A 20,390-nucleotide genomic window follows, 5' to 3' on the forward strand; every position below is an offset into this window, starting at 1 on the left:
CAGAACAAAATGGAACCTCAATTGAAAAGCCCCCACTATTCTCTACTGGTTTCTCACCAGTAAGTAGCCTCTGTCTATCCAAACTGAGAGGGGGATCAAATGGGCTCCAAAAGAAATTCCTCAAGCTATGGGAATTCTTGAAGGATATAGCTGCAAAGCCTCAGGACACAGGTTTAAAACACCTGTGATGATATGGTATCATTTTTTTAATGCCTCACTAACTCCCTGAAGACTTTTATGGAGAATATCAAGAAGTTTGGGAGGCATATGTTTTACCAAAAAACCGAAAGAGCTCAACTATATTGCCAGGCTTGCTAAACTTCAAAGAAAATGATAAAATGATTATGTATATTCTACTCATTTATTACAGAGAAAAGGAAAGAAAGAGAAATCCTTCATGTAGAACCCAGCATAATAAGAGCTGTCATAAGCTGCATACCCACCGCATGCCAGGTACTTTTTTTTACTACATCTAATTATCATAACAACCCTGAAAGATAGGTTTTAGCCCACAGTGTTGCTACTATACTACAAGACTCTCAACATTTTAGGGATGTGATACACAATTATTAACATTTTAAAAAATCTATAATCACAGTGCTGTTTGTAATACTGAAAAATCAGAAATAACTCAAACAACCAATAATAAAGGACTGATTCAAGTACTGCACATCTATACAGTGGAAACAATTAAAACTGAGATTTTAGAGGAATAACCACAAACATTTACAGAGAAACTCCCAGATACCAGGCTCTGAGCTTACTGCTTTACACAAATTATCTTATCAAATCCTCACAAGAACCCTACAGAGGTAGAGGCGGTTCTTTTAAAATTCCATCATACACATGAGGAAACAGAAGCTTAGAGAAGCTAGGTACCATGCTCAGTTTCATAAACTTAAAGCAGGAATTAAACCCAGGACTATCTGATTTATAGTCTCAGCTCTTAAACACTTACTATACTATCACCTAATTAGTTAAGGGCATGGAAAAGATATTCTGAGGCAAGAAAAAACAAGTTTCAAAACATTATGTACAGTATGATCCCATTTGGATTTTTTAAAAAAACAGCTTTATTGAGACATACTTCACATTACCATAAAATTCATACTTATAAAGTGTACAAAGTTCTGTACCAAAAAAAAAAAAAAAATCTGTTTCAGTATAGTCACAGAGTTGTGCAACCATCACCACTACCTAACTTTAGGTGATTTTTACCACCCCAAAAAACCCATTAGCAGTCACTCCTTATCCCTCCCTAGCCTATGGCAACCCCTAATCTACTTTCTGTCTATGGATTTGCCTATTCTGGACATTTTATATAAATGAAATCATACACTATGTGGTCTTCTGTGACTGACTTCTTCCACTTAGTATGTTTTCAAATTTCATCCATATTGTACCATGTATCCACACTTCATTCCTTTTATTGCTGAAAAATATTCCACTGTATGAATACACCACATTCAGTTTATCCATTCACCAGCTTATGGACATTAGGGTTGTTGCAACTTTTGGTTATTAGGAATAATGCTGCTAAGAATATGAACATTTTCATACACATATTTACATAGACATGTTTCCCTTTCTCTTGAGTACATAGCTAGAAATGGACTTGCTGGGTCATATGATAACTCTAACATTTCAAGGAACTGCCAGATTGTTTTCCAAAGAGGCTGCACCACTTTACATTCCCATCAGCAATATCTGAAGGTTCCAATTTCTCTGCACCCTTACTAACTCTTGTTATTGTCTGTCTTCTTTATTTTAGCTATCCTAGTAGATGTGAAAAGGTATCTCATTGCAGTTCTGTTGGATTTTTAAATATACAGCTGTACATGGGCATATGCGCACAGAAAAATGTTTTGAAGGACAGATGAGGTAGATTGCCTCTATGCCCATGAGAATGAAAACTCCAGGAGTGCAGAGATCTTGGTCTGCTTTATTCACTGAGGTATTTCAAGTGCCTACAACAGTGGCTGGCACACTGCAGGCCCTAACTAAGTATTTGCTGGATACTTATATATATTTCCTAATTTTTCCATAATAAAACTGCTTTTGAAAACTTTTCAAGTTCTTTTCAAATTTAAAAATGCATGAAAGTGTAAGCTGTCCATCTTGCCTAGTTATTCAAAGTTCAGTATTTTGAAATAAGGAGATTCTCTTGGTATTAAGCAGTAAAAATCAAACTTACTTAACTTTTTTGGTATTCTCTCAAATCTTTAGAAGGTTAAGCTATCTGCATATAAAAGAAATGTTAATGACAAACCTTTTCCCACTGGGAATGTACAAATAGTGAAGGACCCTTAAAATACATTTGGTACTTCCTGAGCTCCAAGTTCTCTTTCCTTTGTGTTCTATCTCCAGACTAGGACCAGCTACCAAACAGGACCTATCAGTTTGGCCTTCAGCTCTATTTGCAGGAAAAAAGATGCCACTTTTAAAATGTCTGACAAATACACAGATTTATAAAGCTTATTTTTAAAGAAGATGGCTTGGGTCACATTTATTTACTTATTTGTTGAACTATTTCAAGTCTCACTCCAAAAGCACCATGCACCATTCTTCAAAGCCAGCCAGCTGGAAAAGTGTGGGAAAGCTAGTAAGCAAAAACAGGAAGACAGTCTGCTCAACAGGGAGAGGCCAGACATTCATTACCTGTTTCACTTGTAGCCCATGACTCCAAATCCTTTCCAGGAGGTCACAAAGGCTGGCAATCAAGGTGTTCTCCTCCACCCCTGTGATGTTCACCTCCCCATGCCCTAGCTCCACAGCCTCTCGGCCCATCTTCTCCACCAGCATCCTCTTGGTCTATAAGAAATGAGTCGGTAAGATTAGACACCCACAGTTAGCCAGATCACATTCAACTAGAGAGGGTTGTGGCCAACTGCCCAGCATATCTGCTGGGCTGGGAGTAAGACCCAGAGATAAAGAGTGTATTTATTCTCTACCACTGAGGTCAGGTTATAGTAGAGAGCCTTCTTCAAAGAAAATAAAAACACAGAAATCACTATTTGACCTTGGGCAAGTGATTTCATCACTCTGGATTAAGTTTTTACATTTATGAAATGAAAAGAGTTGAATAAAACCCTTTGGTCATGCTCATCTCTGACATTCTCTGACCCTGACTGCTTAACTGACCCTATTAAACAAACCTTTCAGCATTTAATCCTAGAAATATACCTAAAGTATCCATCAAGGGGATGAAAAGTTGAAGAGGAATAACTTACTTTTAGGTAAAATTTTTCACGTGCTCATTGTAAAACAAAAACAAAAAAACACACTGAATAATGATAATTGCAGCTTTGTGCCAGGCACTGTACTAAGTATTACATTATCTCATTTAAGTCTAATAACTCTATGAGAAGTATTATTATTTTTCACAATTTACTGATAAGGAAATTGAGGTCAGAGAACTTAAGTAACTTGCCCAAATTCACACAGCAAAGAAGCAGATCTGGTCTTTGAACCTAAAGCTGCCTAAATATTGAATCCAAGTTCTTAAGGAAGATTTAATCATGTTATAAATTTGTGACATATAAAATCTAGGGGTTTCCCTGGTGGCGCAATGGTTAAGAATCCGCCTGCCAATGCAGGGGACACGGGATGGAGCCCCGGTCCGGGAAGATCCCACATGTCATGGAGCAAATAAGCCCGTGCGCCACAACTACTGAGCCTGCGCTCTAGAGCCCGCAAGCCACAACTACTGAGCCCACGTGACACAACTACCGAAGCCCGTGCGCCTAGAGCCCGTGCTCCACAACAAGAGAAGCCACCACAATAAGAAGCCTGCACACCGCGACGAAGAGTAGCTCCCACTCATTGCAAGTAGAGAAAGCCCGCATGCAGCAACGAAGACCCAACACAGCCAAAAATAAAAATCAATAAATTTATATTAAAAAAAAGAATCTAAAGAGCAAGGAAAAATATCACCCCATACCCTACCCTGCAGAAGCAACAACTCTTAACACTTTGGCATATTTCTTTCCAGTGTTACTATTCTTAATTTTTTATTGTGAAATATATCTCATATACAGACACATATATGTGTGTATGTGAATGTATACTATTAGACTATCATAACCATCAACCAGATTAAGAAAAAAAATACTGCCCATTGCCCATCTATACTTTTGAAGAATCCTATGTGCCTTCTCCAGTCACCTTTCCCACTCTAGAAGTGATCATTGTTCTGACTTACAAACTAAAACTACAGAAAAGCAAGGAAATGATTAACACCTATATTTGTATCCCTAAACAATGTAGTTTAGTTTTGCCAGTATGTTTTTTTTTGTTATTTTCTTTTTTTAATTTATTTATTTTATTTATTTATTTTTGGCTGCATTGGGTCTTTGTTGCTGTGTGCAGGCTTTCTCTAGTTGTGGTGAGGGGGGCCACTCTTCGTTGCAGTGTGCAGGCTTCTCATTGCAGTGGCTTTTCTTGCTGCAGAGCACGGGCTCTAGGTGCTCGGGCTTCAGCAGTTGTGGCACACGGGCTCAGCAGTTGTGGCTCGTGGGCTCTACAGCACAGGCTCAGTAGTTGTGGCACATGGGCTTAGCTGCTTTGCAGCATGTGGGATCTTCCCGGACCGGGGCTCGAACCCGTGTCCCCTGCCTTGGCAGGCGGATTCTTAACCACTGCGCCACCAGGGAATCCCCTTTTGTTATTTTCTTTTCACTCAACTTTATGTTTGTGAAATTCATACACACTGATCAATATATCTGTTGTCTATTTCCACGCTGTATAGCATTCCACTGTATAAATATACTGCAATTTATTATTTATTCTCCTACTGAGTGGTATTTGGGTTGTTTCCGGTGTGGGACTATTACAAAGAATTCTGCTGTAAACGTCTCATACATATCTCCTGGGTCATGCTGCAAAGGTTTCTCTAGGGAATATAGCTAGGAGAAGAATACTGGATATAAATGCTATGCTGTTTTGCAAAGCAATCATACCAATTTACATTTCCAACAGTATCAGAGTTCCCTGTTGCTCCACATGCTAGCCAACAGTTGATAGCGTTAGGCTGATTACTATGTTTCTTCAATTCTAATATGTACACTTTTCCACATATTAACAAATCTGAAGTTAGGATATATTTCACCATCATTGTTGACCAGGCAGTAGACATAAGAAAGTTGTCACTGCCAGAGCATGCATTTCAAAACTTGAGAATGAATGCAAGGGGCATGGAAAACAAATCCCAGAGACAAGAGACAAGCCCTCTTTCAAGAAAGGCAGCATCACCAATGTTCTTGATGGGAGAAAAGACAACATTGTTGGGAAAAATCATGGATATCAACGACTTAGAATTAACTGATGAAGTTTTTAAAATGCCTGAATTCAAAATATCAGTACTGGTATAACAACCTAACTTGTAACAGTAATAATTCTTTCTGCAAGAGAAAGTATATTTGATTTCATCCCATAAAAATGCATCACTTAGAAACTGAAATGCAGGAAAATCTTTTTTTTCCTTTGATGAATGAACAGGATGTAGTAGGGGCCAAGTTAGTTCAACTGTCCTAAAAAGCACAGTATACTGACTTGGTTGAAAGGCTGTGTTTTTATTAGAAATTTAAGTTCTGAACTAAAATATTAAAAGTTAAGAATGACTATCTTGGGACTTCCCTGGTGGCACAGTGGTTAAGAATCCCTCTGCCAATGCAGAGGACACGGGTTTGATCCCTGGTCCCAGAAGATCCCACGTGCCGCAGAGCAACTAAGCCCGTGCACCACAACTACTGAGCCTGCGCTCTAAAGCCCGCAAGCCACAACTACTGAAGCCTGCGTGCCTAGAGCCCATGCTCTAGAGGCCGCAAGCCACAACTACTGAGCCCATGCGCCACAACTACTGAAGCCTGCGCACCTAGAGCCCGTGCTCTGCAACAAGAGAAGCCACCACAATGAGAAGCCCGTACACCGCAACAAAGAGTAGCCCCCGCTCACTGCAACCAGAGAAAGCCCGTCACAGCAACGAAGACCCAATGCAACCAAAACTAGAAATAATAATTTTGAAGATAAAAAATAAAAGAAAGCAGATCTCTACAAATCTGTTATAAAAAAAAAAAAAGAATGACTATCTTTTGATCCAGCAATCCCACTTCTGAGTATATATCCAAAAGAACTGAAATTAGGATCTCAAAGAAATATCTGCATCCCCAAGTTCACTGCAGCATTATTCATGACAGCCTAGATATGGAAACTACCCAAGTATCTACCGATAGATGAATGGATAAACAATATGTGGTATATACATATATATGATGGAGTATAATTCAGCCTTAAAAAAGCCTTTAAAAAGAAGGAAATCCTGCCATTTGCAGCAACGTGGATGAACCTGGATGACATTATGCTAAGTGAAATACGCCAAACAGGACAAATACTACATGATTCCACTTATATAAGGTATCTGAAATAGTCAAACAAATTCATACAAGCAGAGAATAGAATGGTGGTTGCTAGGGGCTGTGGGGAGGGAAAAATAGGGAATTGTTGCTCAAGAGGTATGAAGTTTCAGTATTCATAGGTAAGAAGAATAAGCTCTGGAGATCTGCTGTACAACATAGCACCTATAACAATATAATACTGTGCAATTTAAAATATGTTAAGAGGACAGATCTCATGTTGTGTTCTTACTACAAAAACAAACAAAAAACACAAAAGAATATAAGGAAATTTTTGGAAGTGACAGATATGTCTACCTTGATTGGTGGTAACAGTATCACCAGTGTATGCATATGTCCAAACTCATCAAGATGTATACATTATATGTGTGTAATTTTTTGTATATCAATTATACCTTAATAAAGCTTTAAAAAATTACTATTCTTATAGAATGGAAAAAAACATGCCAACAGCAAGCTTAAACTGAATAATACACCTTGATCTGGCACACAGTAGGCACTCAGCAAATTCTTGTTTCTAGACACATGAGATCAGTGCTATCAGATTAAATCAGAGAGGCAAAAACATTTGCATACGTGTAAGACTAATCTGTTGAAGACAATTCAACTACATTACTTACTTAAGATATTACTTAAAATTAATGATTTTAAGTAACATAAGATGTCTGAAATTAAAAACTACATCTGTCTCTCAGTTTTAAAGAATACATATTAAGTTTTTATCAAGCAAAGCGTGCTTGCTCTCAATTAATGGTATATTTTATTTAAAATAGATACACCTAATTCCAAGTTAACAGGATCTTGACATTAGTACTATCCCATTATATTAACAATATTTTCAAAATCAAGAAAAGAGTGGTCAGAGGGCTTCCCTGGTGGCGCAGTGGTTGAGAATCTGCCTGCTAATGCAGGGGACACGGGTTCGAGCCCTGGTCTGGGAAGATCCCACATGCCACGGAGCGGCTGGGCCCGTGAGCCACAACTACTGAGCCTGCACGTCTGGAGCCTGTGCCCCGCAACGGGAGGGGCCGCGATAGTGAAAGGTCCGCGCACCGCGATGAAGAGCGGTCCCCGCACCGCGATGAAGAGTGGCCCCCACTTGCCACAACTAGAGAAAGCCCTCGCACAGAAACGAAGACCCAACACAGCCAAAAATAAATAAATAAATAAATTAAGTAGCTATAAAAAAAAAATTAAAAAAAAAAAAAAAAGAGTGGTCAGAGCTAAGCCTTGGTCTCATCTTGGCTGCCAAAGAAAATACACATTCAGAAGTGTCCACAGCTCACCTTGTTGCGGCATTCCTTCAGCAGACCCTCCACAAACTTCCAGTTGGTTTGGGCAATCACTGACGGGGAAAGGTTGGACAGTTTGGGCTGGCGGATGGTGCTGCCCATATTCCTGGCTTCTTGGATGTATTTCTAAAGCAAAAGGAAAAATCAAAGACTCTTCGTGGCCATGCACACAGACCACAGGCAACCAGTACTGATGGGACCTGAAGAGGGCACTATCACCCCGCACTTTCTTACTGCCTCTTTCCTAGGCTCAGGGCAAAGTTTAAAATGCAGTGCTTGTATCGTAGGGAAAACTGAGAAAATATGATGAATTAATTCTGTTTTTTCTAATGTAAAGCCCTCTTGGCTTTAATGATACAAGAGGTAAAAAACGTATGGCTGCAACATGTATGAGTGTGCAAACTCCTATGAGTAGGCAGACCAACTCAAATCTCAGAGTACTATTGAGGAAAATCATTTTCCCCACCAAGTTTGGAGGTATTTAATTCCTCTGCTCATATCAAAGATATCCATCCTTGCTAAATTAGGGCCTGAAGAACATGTGTGTACACTCAAAACAACAACTGCATTTTCTGATTTTCTACAATTTGCTGGTGATTCCCCATATGCTGCCTGTTTTAACATATAACCAAATCAATGTAGTAAACTGCACACTGACATCCTCTCAGTGTCCCAGGTTCACAACCTACATTTTTACTCCCAACTTCTTTCTTTCCCCATATTTATTCCAGTAGTACAATTCTGTCCATTCTATCTTCTGGCCCCTCAATCTGCCCCTACTACCAGCCCCTAAGATTAGGCTTCAATTACTATCACCTGCACTACTGCTACCTGCTCCTAACTTGCTAGCTACCTCCAGTACCTCTTGCCTCCCAAATATTCTGCCCACAGCCTCCTTCACACAACCACCACCAAACTTTGGATCCTGCCATCTCCTCTATTTGCGATACTCGTCTTTGTCCCTAACAATCCTATCATCCTCAAGACTTAAACAGATGCTGGTTCCTCCAAACAGTCTTGTTTGAGATTACCCCAGACAGAACTGACCTCTGCTTTCTCTAATCAGTGATCAAACACTGGCGTGCCTCTCGTATGGCCCTTTCATATGGCCTTTGCTCCCTTAATAAACTGGTATTCCCTGAGGACAAGGCTACCTCCTTATCATCTTTATATTTCAAAGTGTTTACTATAGTGATTTTGACCAAGAAAACGTACTCAATAAACACTGCTGAAAGAAATAATATGGAGGTGAGGTGGAAGACCCAGGGGAGACTTTTAAAATAACACCTACACCCAACACCCATTACGCCACCCTCACAAAAACACCAAGTACAACTGTATCCTATAAACCAGCAGTTAAAAATTCATAACCATATTTTGCAATATTAATTTATTCCTTTAAAAAACAGCAAAGGCAAAATATTTTCCCATTCATTGAGATGCCAGACACATATGAAAACAACATGCTTTACTGGATTTTATCTGTATAAAATGCAAACTGCAGGGTCTTTTCTCAAAGAGAAGTTGCTGAAATAGGTTTCTGAAGGTGAAGCTCCATTTTCACAAGTTCTCTGCAACTCAGTAAGGCAGGGTCTCCAACCTGAGGTTTATAACTAGAAACTTTACTGGGAACAAGTTATAGTAGAGCTGAGAAACTCAGCTTACAAGCAATAAGGACTCAGGTCAATTCAAGAATCCTCAATCCCCACACATCTGATAATAATATTCCTTTGCTCCTCTGAGAAAAAAAAGTCAAGATTACCTGTTTTAAATTAAGATAAAGAAAAAAATAGGAAAAAAGGTTCCTCCTCCCCAGGTTCACAGAGTCACAGCATTAACCCAAGTTCAGCTCTTCCTCTTTCTCACTCTAACAAAATTAACTTCTTTACCACCATACCACACACACACACACAAAAGCCTCAAAAATTTTAAAGGGATTTTTCCCAAGTTTTAGAATCTTATCTTCTGAGGTTCCTGTCACCCCTCCCACTCTCCCAACCCCTGGGAGGAAGTGAGTATCATGCATGAGTGACTACTGAAAGGACAGTGAAAGGTTCTCTTCCAAGCACTGGTATCATCCCTGAACAGAGGTGCAAATCTGGTTCAGGGAGAGGACGCACATGGCTAGTGGCCCTGCTGCCCCTTGTGAAACACTGTACATCCTGGATTTGTCACAACCGAGGCCCGTATCAGGGATCAGGAACTAACTTATTATTAACCCTTCTTTTTGAGGAGGATATTTGAATCAGACCAGAGGCCAAGGAAATGGGAAAGAGAAGGAGGGTGTAGCATGATAACAGGGTCATTCCTTGTCATTCTCAAGGTGTCTTACCTCTCTCTGGTCATTGTCTAAACGCAGGTGTTCTGTGTGCTGCTTCTGCCGGTCTTTACGCCTCCACTGGGCAGGGGCATTCCTTTTTGTCCACCTGACAGAATCAAAGCAGACAATTAAGAATATTCCGCTAAGAGGGACTTCCCTGGTGGTGCAGTGGTTAAGAATCTGCCTGCCAATGCAGTGGACACGGGTTCGAGCCCTGGTCTGGGAAGATCCCACATGCCGCGGAGCAACTAAGCCTGTGCACCACAACTACTGAGCCTGCGCTCTAGAGCCCGCAAGCCACAACTACTGAGCCCGCGTGCAACAACTACTGAAGCCCGTGCGCCTAGAGCCCGTGCTCCACAACAAAAGAAGCCACCACAATGAGAAGCCCGCGCACCGCAAGCAAGAGTAGCTCCCGCTCGCCACAACTAGAGAAAGCCTGCGCACAGCAATGAAGACCCAACACAGCCAAAAATAAATAAATAAAGAGAGAAGAAAGGAAGGAAGGAAGGGAGGGAGGGAGGAAAGAAGGAAAGGAAGGAAGGAAGGAAGGAAGAAAGACAGAAGGGAAGAAAGGAAGAAAGAAAGAATATTCTGCTAAGAAAGTAAGGTCAGCTGACAGGAGAAAACTTAAACGTCTAGGGACCAATGCTGGCCATGGGAAACCACCAAGAAATCACCAGAGATAGCTCAGAAACCTTGAGAAGGGTAGCTTAAAGATCAGTTACTGGGCAAGAAAGAGATAATTCCCCAGGGACAGAGACATATCTTTTTTTTAAATAAATTTATTTACTTATTTATTTTTGGCTGCATTGGGTCTTTGTTGCTGTGCATGGGCTTTCTCTAGTTGCGTTGCTGTGCGTGGGCTTCTCATTGCGGTGGCTTTTCCTGTTGTGGAGCACTGGCTCTAGGCGTGCGGGCTCAGTAGTTGTGGCGCACGGGCCTAGTTGCTCCGTGGCATGTGGGATCTTCCCAGACCAGGGCTCGAACCCATGTCCCCTGCATTGGCATGCAGATTCTTAACCACTGCACCACCAGGGAAGTCCCAAGAGACATATCTCTCTTGAAACACCTACAAAAACTTCACTTGCAGATTCAAATCTATACTCACTCAACTCTGCCTGGGCTTTGATACACTCATCTCCAAAAGTAACGAAGAAGAGCAATCCTGCTAAGCTATCTACTTTCAGTTCAGTTATTTCAACCACCACTTACTAACGATACAGTGCTAGCTAGGTGTTGTATGGATTCAGTCATGAGATGATTTCAACCCACCTGCAGTCCGGCCTTTTACAGGCCCTGACGCATGGAGCTATCCCAATTTGCACAGTGGAGACAGGAGCTGATGATACTCTGTCACCTGTTTCCTTGTTCAAACAAGTGAACAACCTGGATAGTGTGTGTCTTCTCCATATTTACTTTACAAATGTCAAGGTCTTCTGGAGATAAGAGTCTAGGTCCAGATACTGTATAACCCTCACCACTGTGGCTAGGGAGCTGGATCAGGGAATCCCTGGGGTTGACTCACTTGTTGCTGGCTGGCCCGGTGGAAAGCACATCAGACTGCAGCTTAGGGAAGAAGCCTGGTTCATACTTCCCTTGTCCAATCTTCATGTCAAGTAAATGGGGGTGAACCGCAGTATGATCGATTTTTGCCAGTCGCAGCTCAATTGCTTTCTCTGGATGAGAATGAAAAAGTCCAATATTTTAAAAAACATACCATATTCTGGGCCATAAAACAAGTCTCAATAAATTTAAAATAATTTGAATCATACACAGTATGTCCTGTGACCAACAATAATCAATAATATCTTAAAACTAAAAAACACACTTCTAAATAACCAAGGGGTCAAAAAAGAAATCAGCATGGCTGAGGCTAAAATGGAGTGGATTGCCTTTTATTGGATGTAGATTGTACTCTCTATTGTTAATAGAGTACTTGAAACAATTCAGGTTGGTTTTCTTGAAGTAACTTTTATTTATGATTCAGAGGACTCATGTGGATGGAAATCTCTCTGGCCCTCGAAAAACATGCCATCAGCACTCAGAGTTGGTGTTGCCCACTACATGTCCTTTCTTCTGAATAGAAAAGAGGTGTTATTTAGGGAAAATCTTTTTTTTAAGATATGTGTAGACCATTTTATTTACTACTGGATAATACTTGTTCTTTGGTCCCTATAGAGACCATTTTTCTTTAATAGCATACTTTTTACTGGTTGTTTTAAAATTATATAGAGAGCAGAAGTTCTTTATCTGATGTGATTTAGTAGGGTAGTGAATTGGATAACTGAAAAAGTCACTTAAAGTTTGGGAATCTTAAAAGGATATATACCTCCGTTAAACATTTTAATTTAAACCATATGACTGTATAATCACCAGTCTTTTGATGAAGTGTCTGTGCAGTTTCTTTGATTATGGATCCACTAATCAGGGGTCTGCATTGTTTCTCTTGCATAAATCTCACCCATAATTCATTCACTGAGTTTTCCAGTTTTTAAAGTGGAGCGAGAACTTTTAAAGGACCTTGCAAAAGAACCATAGTAGATGCTAGTTTTCCCAAGTTTTTTGCACTTAAGTGGTATGCCTAATTCAATTGCTGTATTTTTTAGTGACTTTGCTTTACTGAGTCTTTTTAAAGCATTTAATTTTGTTTTCAGAGAAACAGTTCTTTTTTTTGCCCTCATATCTTACCATTTATTTACATAATATTCGGTTAAATTATACAACCCAGTAATAAGTTCAACTAGTGCAGACAAGCTTGGAAACAAATGCATACATTATTTTTTTTAATTAATTTTTTAATTGAAGTATAGTTGATGTACAATAGTATATAAGTTACAGGTGTACAATATAGTGATTCACAATTTTTAAAGGTTATACTCCATTTATACATATTATAAAATATTGGCTATATTCCCTATGTTGGACAATGTATCCTTGTAGCTTATTTTATACATAAGCTTACATCAGTTTTTGGGGGTTTTTTTGCAAAAGTAATGCAAACTCAAGGCATGCAATCAAAACAATTTTAAAGGGAATAAAATGAAATCTCCTTCCTCTCTCCGTCCTGTGGTAGCCGGAGATCAAGTTTCTTGTGCATCCGTAATCAAAATAATAGTTTCTTTAAAATAAATAAATAATGTGTGGAAAAACAGTGCAGAGAGAAATGAATGTTTCCCTTTTTTTTTTTGGCTGCACGGGCTTTCTCTAGTTGTGGTGAGCAGGGGCTACTCTTCGTTGTGATGCATGGGCTTCTCATTGCGGTGGCTTCTCTTGTTGCGGAGCATGGGCTCTAGGCATGCGGGCTTCAGTAGTTGCGGCACATGGGCTCAGTAGTTGTGGCTCGTGGGCTCTAGAGTGCAGGCTCAGTAGTTGTGGCGCACAGGCTTAGCTGCTACGCGGCATGTGGGGTCTTCCCAGACCAGGGATCGAACCCATGTCCCCTGCATTGGCAGGCAGATTCTTAACCGCTGTGCCACCAGGGAAGTCCCTGTTTCCTTTCTTTTTCATCTAAAATCCTACCCTTGTGAAATAATCTCTTGATTTTTTTTCAAGCCCTCCTCTTAAATACTTTTATATAATGCACTATTTTTTAAAACTAATTAATTTATTTATTTTTGGCTGTGTTGGGTCTTCGTTTCTGTGCGAGGGCTTTCTCTAGTTGCGTCAACCGGGGGCCACTCTTTTTTTTTTTTTTTTTTTATTTGTTTATTTATTTTTGGCTGTGTTGGGTCTTTGTTGTTGCATCCGAGCGTTCTCTAGTTGCGGCGAGTGGGGGCTACTCTCCATTGTGGTGCACGGGCTTCTCATTGCGGTGGCTACTCTTGTTGTGGAGCACGGGCTCTAGGCATGTGGGCTTCAGTAGTTGTGGCACATGGGCTCAGTAGTTGTGGCTTGCAGGCTCTAGAGTGCACGCTCAGTAGTTGTGGCACACGGGCTCAGTTGCTCCACGGCATGTGGGATCTTCCCGGACCAGGGTTTGAACCCACGTCCCCTGCATTGGCACGAGGATTCTTAAGCACTGCGCCACCAAGGAAGCCCCGGGGGCCACTCTTCATCGCAGTGCGCAGGCCTCTCACTATCGTGGCCTCTCTTGTTGTGGAGCACAGGCTCCAGACGCACAGGCTCCGTAGTTGTGGCTCAAGGGCTTAGTTGCTCTGGGGCATGTGGGATCTTCCCAGACCAGGGCTCGAACCCGTGTCCCCTGCATTTGCAGATTCTCAACCACTGCGCCACCAGGGAAGCCCTAAAGCACTATTTTTAATGTTGTGTTGCACATGTATTATCATATTCTTTAAATTATATACATTTTGATATACATATGGTATATTAAAGTAAAACGGAAAAAAAGCATTTCAGGCATATGGTAGAAATTTAAAATATTACAAAAGGATGTATGTACAGTGATGAGTTAAGACTTATCACTGTTTCCTATTTCCTTCCAGACATAGACATGCATATACAGCATGTATACCTTTTAAAAACAACACAGATGGGAGCATACTAATCATTGTTTTATACCTTCTTTCATTTAATAATTTATCTTGGAGATATCAGGACATAGATTAGGTTGTTTCCTAAGAACAAAGACTGCATGAGAAACATCCTTGTTCGTACAATTTTCACAGAAGTGTGAGTATGCAAGGACAGTTTCTAATTCAATTTCTGATTTGCAGGGACTTCCCTGTAGTTTGTTTTAGGAGTGAACTTATCTGTAAAGTGATCCCAAGTCTTTCTCTGCACAGAGAGAAGTCATAAGAATGTGCTGATTATTCTCTGTTCACCACTCAGAAGTGGTTGTAATCCCAGTATGCTTTGCATTATCTCCTTTTGTTAAAAGTAATTGCTCATTACAGCATTATGGGAGTTGTGAGAAAACCCAGAGAGTTGCCTCGAGCTGAAGTGTTTCCAGTTGATTTTGATTGGCTAAAACTCTTTGGATGCAGATGACCTTCAGCTGTTTCCTATTTATTAGTTTCACCTTCTTGGAATGATGAGCACAGAGACAGGCAATGGCAAAAGGAGGTACTGATTTTATCGTTTGTACTGGTGTATAGCAGTGGATTTTGTGCTGTTGCTTACAGCTCTTGGAGGTCAGCATCCTAGTGTGGGTACCACGGGTGGATGGATCCCGGAGGCATGGTTTATTAGGCCATCCTTCAAGGTGGGTTGTTGCTTTTTTAAAATACAAAAATGTAGGGAAAAAGAAACCCACAACTCAGACCAGAGAGGCCATAGAATTCCAAGTTTCTAGTATCTGTAAAACCAAACCATATAAATGGAAAGCAGTTTAGCCTTCAAAGAGGAGATTATTTCTCATCCCCTAAAGTGTTTTGTTTCTAAGAATCGCACACTTTCAAGTGCATCACAGGGAATTCTTCAGGGATTTCAATCTGAGGCGAATAAAGTTACCCACTCTAGCAGAAATAAGTGGGCTGAGCTTCAGATACTGGATTAGACTCATCCTGAAGAGTAGGGAAAAACCAGAACTAGATGTCTGTGCTATTGAAAAACCTGCTTTTATGGAGCAGAGGAAGCCCCTTCCTTCAGACTTTAGTGTGCCCTGTTTCATGGTTAGAGAGTAGATAGATGTTCCCTGACACTGTAACTAGGTACACTATAAGGAGTAGTCCAGTGTCCAGGAAGCCTCATGAGGAAGGCATTTCAGGGACTCCTTTACTCAGAGTGTCTGTTGGCCCCCTATGAGATGTTCTTGTCTCTGAGCAGACCTGTCAGGAATGCCAGCCACGAAAAGGAGTAGCACCTGCTTTATTGACTTTCGGTAAAAGAAGCAGCTTTTTGGTTTTCACATGATTGAAAAGGCCTTGCTCCTTCCTACCTTTTTAAAAAAAACCCAGAAATGGTGTGTGTCTATATGTGTGTGTACACTGAAACGGGGGGAGAAATTATTCAGTGTAATATTTATTCAAAATATGTGTTTAAGAGCCAGTGTTGGGACACAGTAAGACTAGGCCTTCAGCTTTAAATATCTCTTGGAGGTTTTCTCTCTCACCCTTACATTCTTTTGATCATCTTAAGTTTGAATTTTAAAGTATATTCTTATCACGTCTGAGATTCTCAAGATTATTGCTCTTAGTAGATTATTTACAGGCATTCATATCTAGAAAAGAGAGGTGAAAGATACAAAAACTGAGGCCTCACCTAGAGAATCATTAGAATTCTTCTTAATAATAATGGTTAGAATAATCATAGAGGGCTTCCCTGGTGGCGCAGTGGTTGAGAGTCTGCCTGCCAATGCAGGGGACACGGGTTCGAGCCCTGGTCTGGGAGGATCCCACGTGCCGCGGAGCAACTGGGCCCGTGAGCCACAATTACTGAGTCTGCGCGTCTGGAGCCTGTGCTCCGCAACAAGAGAGGCTGCGATAGTGAGAGGCCTGCGCACAGCGATGAAGAGTGGCCCCCACTTGCCACAACTAGAGAAAGCCCTCGCACAGAAACGAAGACTCAACACAGACATAAATAATAAATTAATTAATTAATTAAAAAAAATTTTTTTAAAAATAAAAATAATCATAGAGCAGGAAGATTTCAGCAGAAAGATAACAAGCCAAGTTGTACAGGTGCCCCATGGAACTGAGGTATCTCAGAAGAGGCTGAAGATAGAACTTGCAGTGGCCTAAATTTTGTTCCTCAGTTGTTGCTTACTCTCACGTTGGAGTAAATACTTTTTCTGAAAGGTTATATAGATTAACTATTTAATCTGTGAAAGAGTTTTGTTTTTTTTTTTTTTGTAATTTGGGAAATATTTTTGTTGTTGCTTCAACTGGGAGAGGGTCCTCACCAAATAGTCTTTAATATGGGAATGGTAGTGCTTTGTAGGGCACAGTGAAAAATGAGATCGACTTTCTTCTTGAACTCTTATCAGTCTGTTCCTGATTTTAGTGAATACGAAAGGCTTGTGCTCTTTTGTCCTTCTGCTAAATGAGTTGTATTTTTTAAAAAATCATTATTGATGACCAAATCTCTGAGCTCAGTTTTACCCACTGATTGCTGTACATCACTTATCTATTATCTATCAAATGCCTTAGCTTTCCCTGAAGAAGCGTGAGGCACTTCCTTAAGAGTGTCCTCAAAATGCTTGAGATGATGAAGTTTTAGTCATCAATTTTTATTTATTTGCATTACTAGTTAAAAAAAAAAAAACTATTTCCAGGTCATGCTTAGTCAGGAGCAAAGTGGTAAGCTGCTCCAAAGTTTTATTGGTGAGCACACAGGATGCTTTGCTAAAACCTAGTTGATAAATATCAGCTTCTGCTCACTTCCTACTCATTCTTCTTCATTTTCTGGAAAGCTTTTTGTTACTTATTACTCCTTTATGAACCAAGCTGGGACTTGCTTAAATGGTGGGCTGAGTTTTCAGTGCATAAAACTGTTTAACTCCTGTGAAAACTCATTTGAAATCAGCCATTCCAGGAGGATATTACTCATATGATTTTAAAATTGATGTTCCTACTTTGTCTTTAAGTGTCTGAAACCATCATACCATTTGTAAATAGTAATGTGTTAAATTTCAATCTATTGTATTGGCTTTGCCGATGTATTTTTTACTCATTTTAAAAATAAAACAAGTCTAGAAATTGCATTCTGAAGAAAAGCTAAACTTTGAGCACAAGCTTCTCTTCCAAGATACACTCTCTGACCTAGAATAAGAGTTTTGAGTAATGAAAGTCAATCTTCTGGGTCTTTCAGGTTCTTGGGGAGCTTTTTATCAAAGTGTTAAAATGACACTTTCATGCTGTTACCATTCAAGAAAGGTTGCCAGGTGGAAGGCAGACTTGGCTAGTGTGGAAAACCAGCCTCTGCATGCTTGAAGGTTCTTTGGGCTTGATCTTGAAGGCAAAGTTCACATCAGCTCCTTGTAGAATGCAGACATGTGAGTGGTAAATGAGGTCTTTTGACATTCATGCCGAACAGAGACTAGACCACTGTTCCTTTTCTTTTTGTTCCACTTCCCCATTCTCCTTCTACTGAAGAGAATCTACTTAACATTCTGGTTTAGTATTTGGAGCAAGGTGCTATTTATGATTCCTATTGTATTTCTTTTTCTTTAAGTTGTATTTCTATATTAAATTTTATTAATAGCATGGACCTGTGTGGGAGGGGGTATACTTCAGCTTGTGGTCCATTGAGGTCTCTGGGTTGTCTCTCCGATACCCACAAGGGAATCATACTCTGAGCATACCCTTGCTGAAGTTTATCCTGTTCCTTTCTAAATGTGAAATTGTGTTGAAGATTTTAACTTACTATTTGAGAAGCAAGTACCTTGTTTTTGACTGGTTTTGTTTTGGTTTTTTTTTGACCTAGATTACCAGAGACTGATGACTGTGGCGGAGACAATTACAGCTCTCCTGTTTCCTTTCCAGTGGCAGCATGTCTATGTTCCTATTCTCCCAGCTTCTCTCCTACATTTCTTAGATGCTCCTGTGCCATACCTGATGGGCTTGCATTCCAATGGCCTGGATGACCAGTCAAAACTGGAGCTGCCTCAAGAGGTAAGAAAAGGAGAGGCCACGACAGTGAGAGGCCCACGCACCGCGATGAAGAGTGGCCCCCACTTGCCGCAACTGGAGAGAGCCCTCGCACAGAAATGAAGACCCAACACAGCCATAAATAAATAAATAAATAAATAAAAATTAAAAAAAAAAAAAAGAGGTAAGAAAAACGTGGAGCTTGGGTGCTGGTGCCTGTGGCCCTGATACAGGATTTGGGAGAGAAGGGCTTTGGGATGAGCCCAGGGTGGTATCACCAAGTTTATTTTCTTTTATTTTGGGGAACACAAACAACTTTCCAGTAAAAAAGTAAAAAGAATGAACATTTAGCTCAACTTATATAATTCCAGAAACACTTGTTTCCTTTATCACCTGACATACTTTTATAATAATCTCTGTTTATACTATTGTGAACTGCCTTTTCAAACATGATAGTTTACATATTTTTAAGAAAATCTTTTTATTATGTAAAAGTTTAAACTTACACAGAAGAGTAGCATAGTGAATCTCTGTGTTTTCAATACTTAGCTTTAACAGTTATCATACATTTAAATTGTATCTTACTTCTGTACTTTCTACCCCCTATTTTTTAAAGAAGTTCCACATAATATAATTTTATAACTGCTTTAGTAGCCAGATATGTATTAATAAATCAGTGGTTTTGTTTTATAGGCCACAGTTGCTCTGTAAAAGTTGACCTGATCATAGTGATTCTTGTAGTACTGAATGTAGCTTTGAAAACTTTCCTTGCTCAAGATAAGGAAGGCCTTGAGAGAATGCTTCTCCTCCCTTGCTGTGAGGACGGCCTGCTCCTCTTTCCTATTGTTTCAAATACTAAAATAATTTATTAAAAAAAATTTTTGTTTATTTACTACTTCATTCTAAAATAGATTTAAAGCATCATGAGAAATAAGATTGTTTTGTTTTTTATTTTCCTAGAATTACCAAGAGAACTGGTCTACCTCTTTTGGTCACTTTGTGGCTTGTATGAAACTAGCTGGGGGAAGGCCTTTCCTACTCTGAATTTCGTAGTCAATAGAAAGGCCTGGGAAGAAGACTTTGGACTATGCACACACTGGTATCAACAGGACTCTGTCTCATCCTTCCACCAATGATTTTTGGGGGGAAGATATTTATGTATAGCTGGGGAATATGAGTAAGAGGACCTCCAAAGAAGAGACCGTTCTCATGGAATTGGATCTAAGCAGCATTCACATTGTTGGGCATGTCTGGGCAGCCATCTTGATGAACATGCCTGATAATTAGATCATACCCGTAATATTTAAGTTATAGTCAATTGCATCGCTTTTTCTCTCTCCTTTGGTTTTATTTTTATTTATTTGGCTGCGTCGGGTCTTAGTTGCGGCGCGTGGGCTCAGTAGCTGCAGCACGCGGGCTCTCTAGTTGTGGCGCACGGGCTCTGGAGCATGTGGGCTCAGTAGTTGCAGCGCGCAGGCTTAGTTGCCCCGCAGCATGTAGGATCTTAGTTCCCCGACCAAGGTTCGAACCCACGTCCCTTGCATTGGAAGGCGGATTCTTTTTTTCTTTTTTTAATTTATTTTATTTATTTATTTCTGGCTGCATTGGGTCCATGTTGCTGCACGCGGGCTCCCCCCAGGTGCGGCAAGTGGGGGTCACCTCTCGCCATGGTACGCGGTCTTCCCATTGCAGTGGCTTCTCCTGTTGCGGAGCACGTGCTCTAGGTGTGCGGGCCTCAGTAGTTGTGGCACCTGGGCTCAGTAGTTGTGGCTCATGAGCTCTAGAGTACAGGCGCAGTAGTTGTGCTGCACGGGCTTAGTTGCTCCGCGACATGTGGGATCTTCCCGGACCAGGGCTCGAACCTATGTCCCTTGCATTG

The 20,390-nt window shown here is 40.4% G+C and overlaps 1 protein-coding gene across 2 annotated transcripts in view; it reads right to left on the minus strand.

Annotated features, from left to right (window-relative positions):
- Window positions 1-20,390, minus strand: part of DENND5A (DENN domain containing 5A) — a 108,903-nt gene that overhangs the window by 16,158 nt on the left and 72,355 nt on the right. For both annotated transcript variants that reach the window (XM_036860165.1, XM_036860164.1), the window contains 4 exons: window positions 11,551-11,701; window positions 10,035-10,128; window positions 7,697-7,828; window positions 2,659-2,811 (listed from right to left, as the gene is read on the minus strand). In XM_036860165.1, the coding sequence (XP_036716060.1) occupies window positions 2,659-2,811; window positions 7,697-7,828; window positions 10,035-10,128; window positions 11,551-11,701 (530 nt within the window). The remainder of the gene's footprint in view (window positions 1-2,658; window positions 2,812-7,696; window positions 7,829-10,034; window positions 10,129-11,550; window positions 11,702-20,390) is intronic.

This window comes from Balaenoptera musculus, chromosome 8, assembly GCF_009873245.2.
Source record: "Balaenoptera musculus isolate JJ_BM4_2016_0621 chromosome 8, mBalMus1.pri.v3, whole genome shotgun sequence".
NCBI lineage: Eukaryota > Metazoa > Chordata > Mammalia > Artiodactyla > Balaenopteridae > Balaenoptera > Balaenoptera musculus.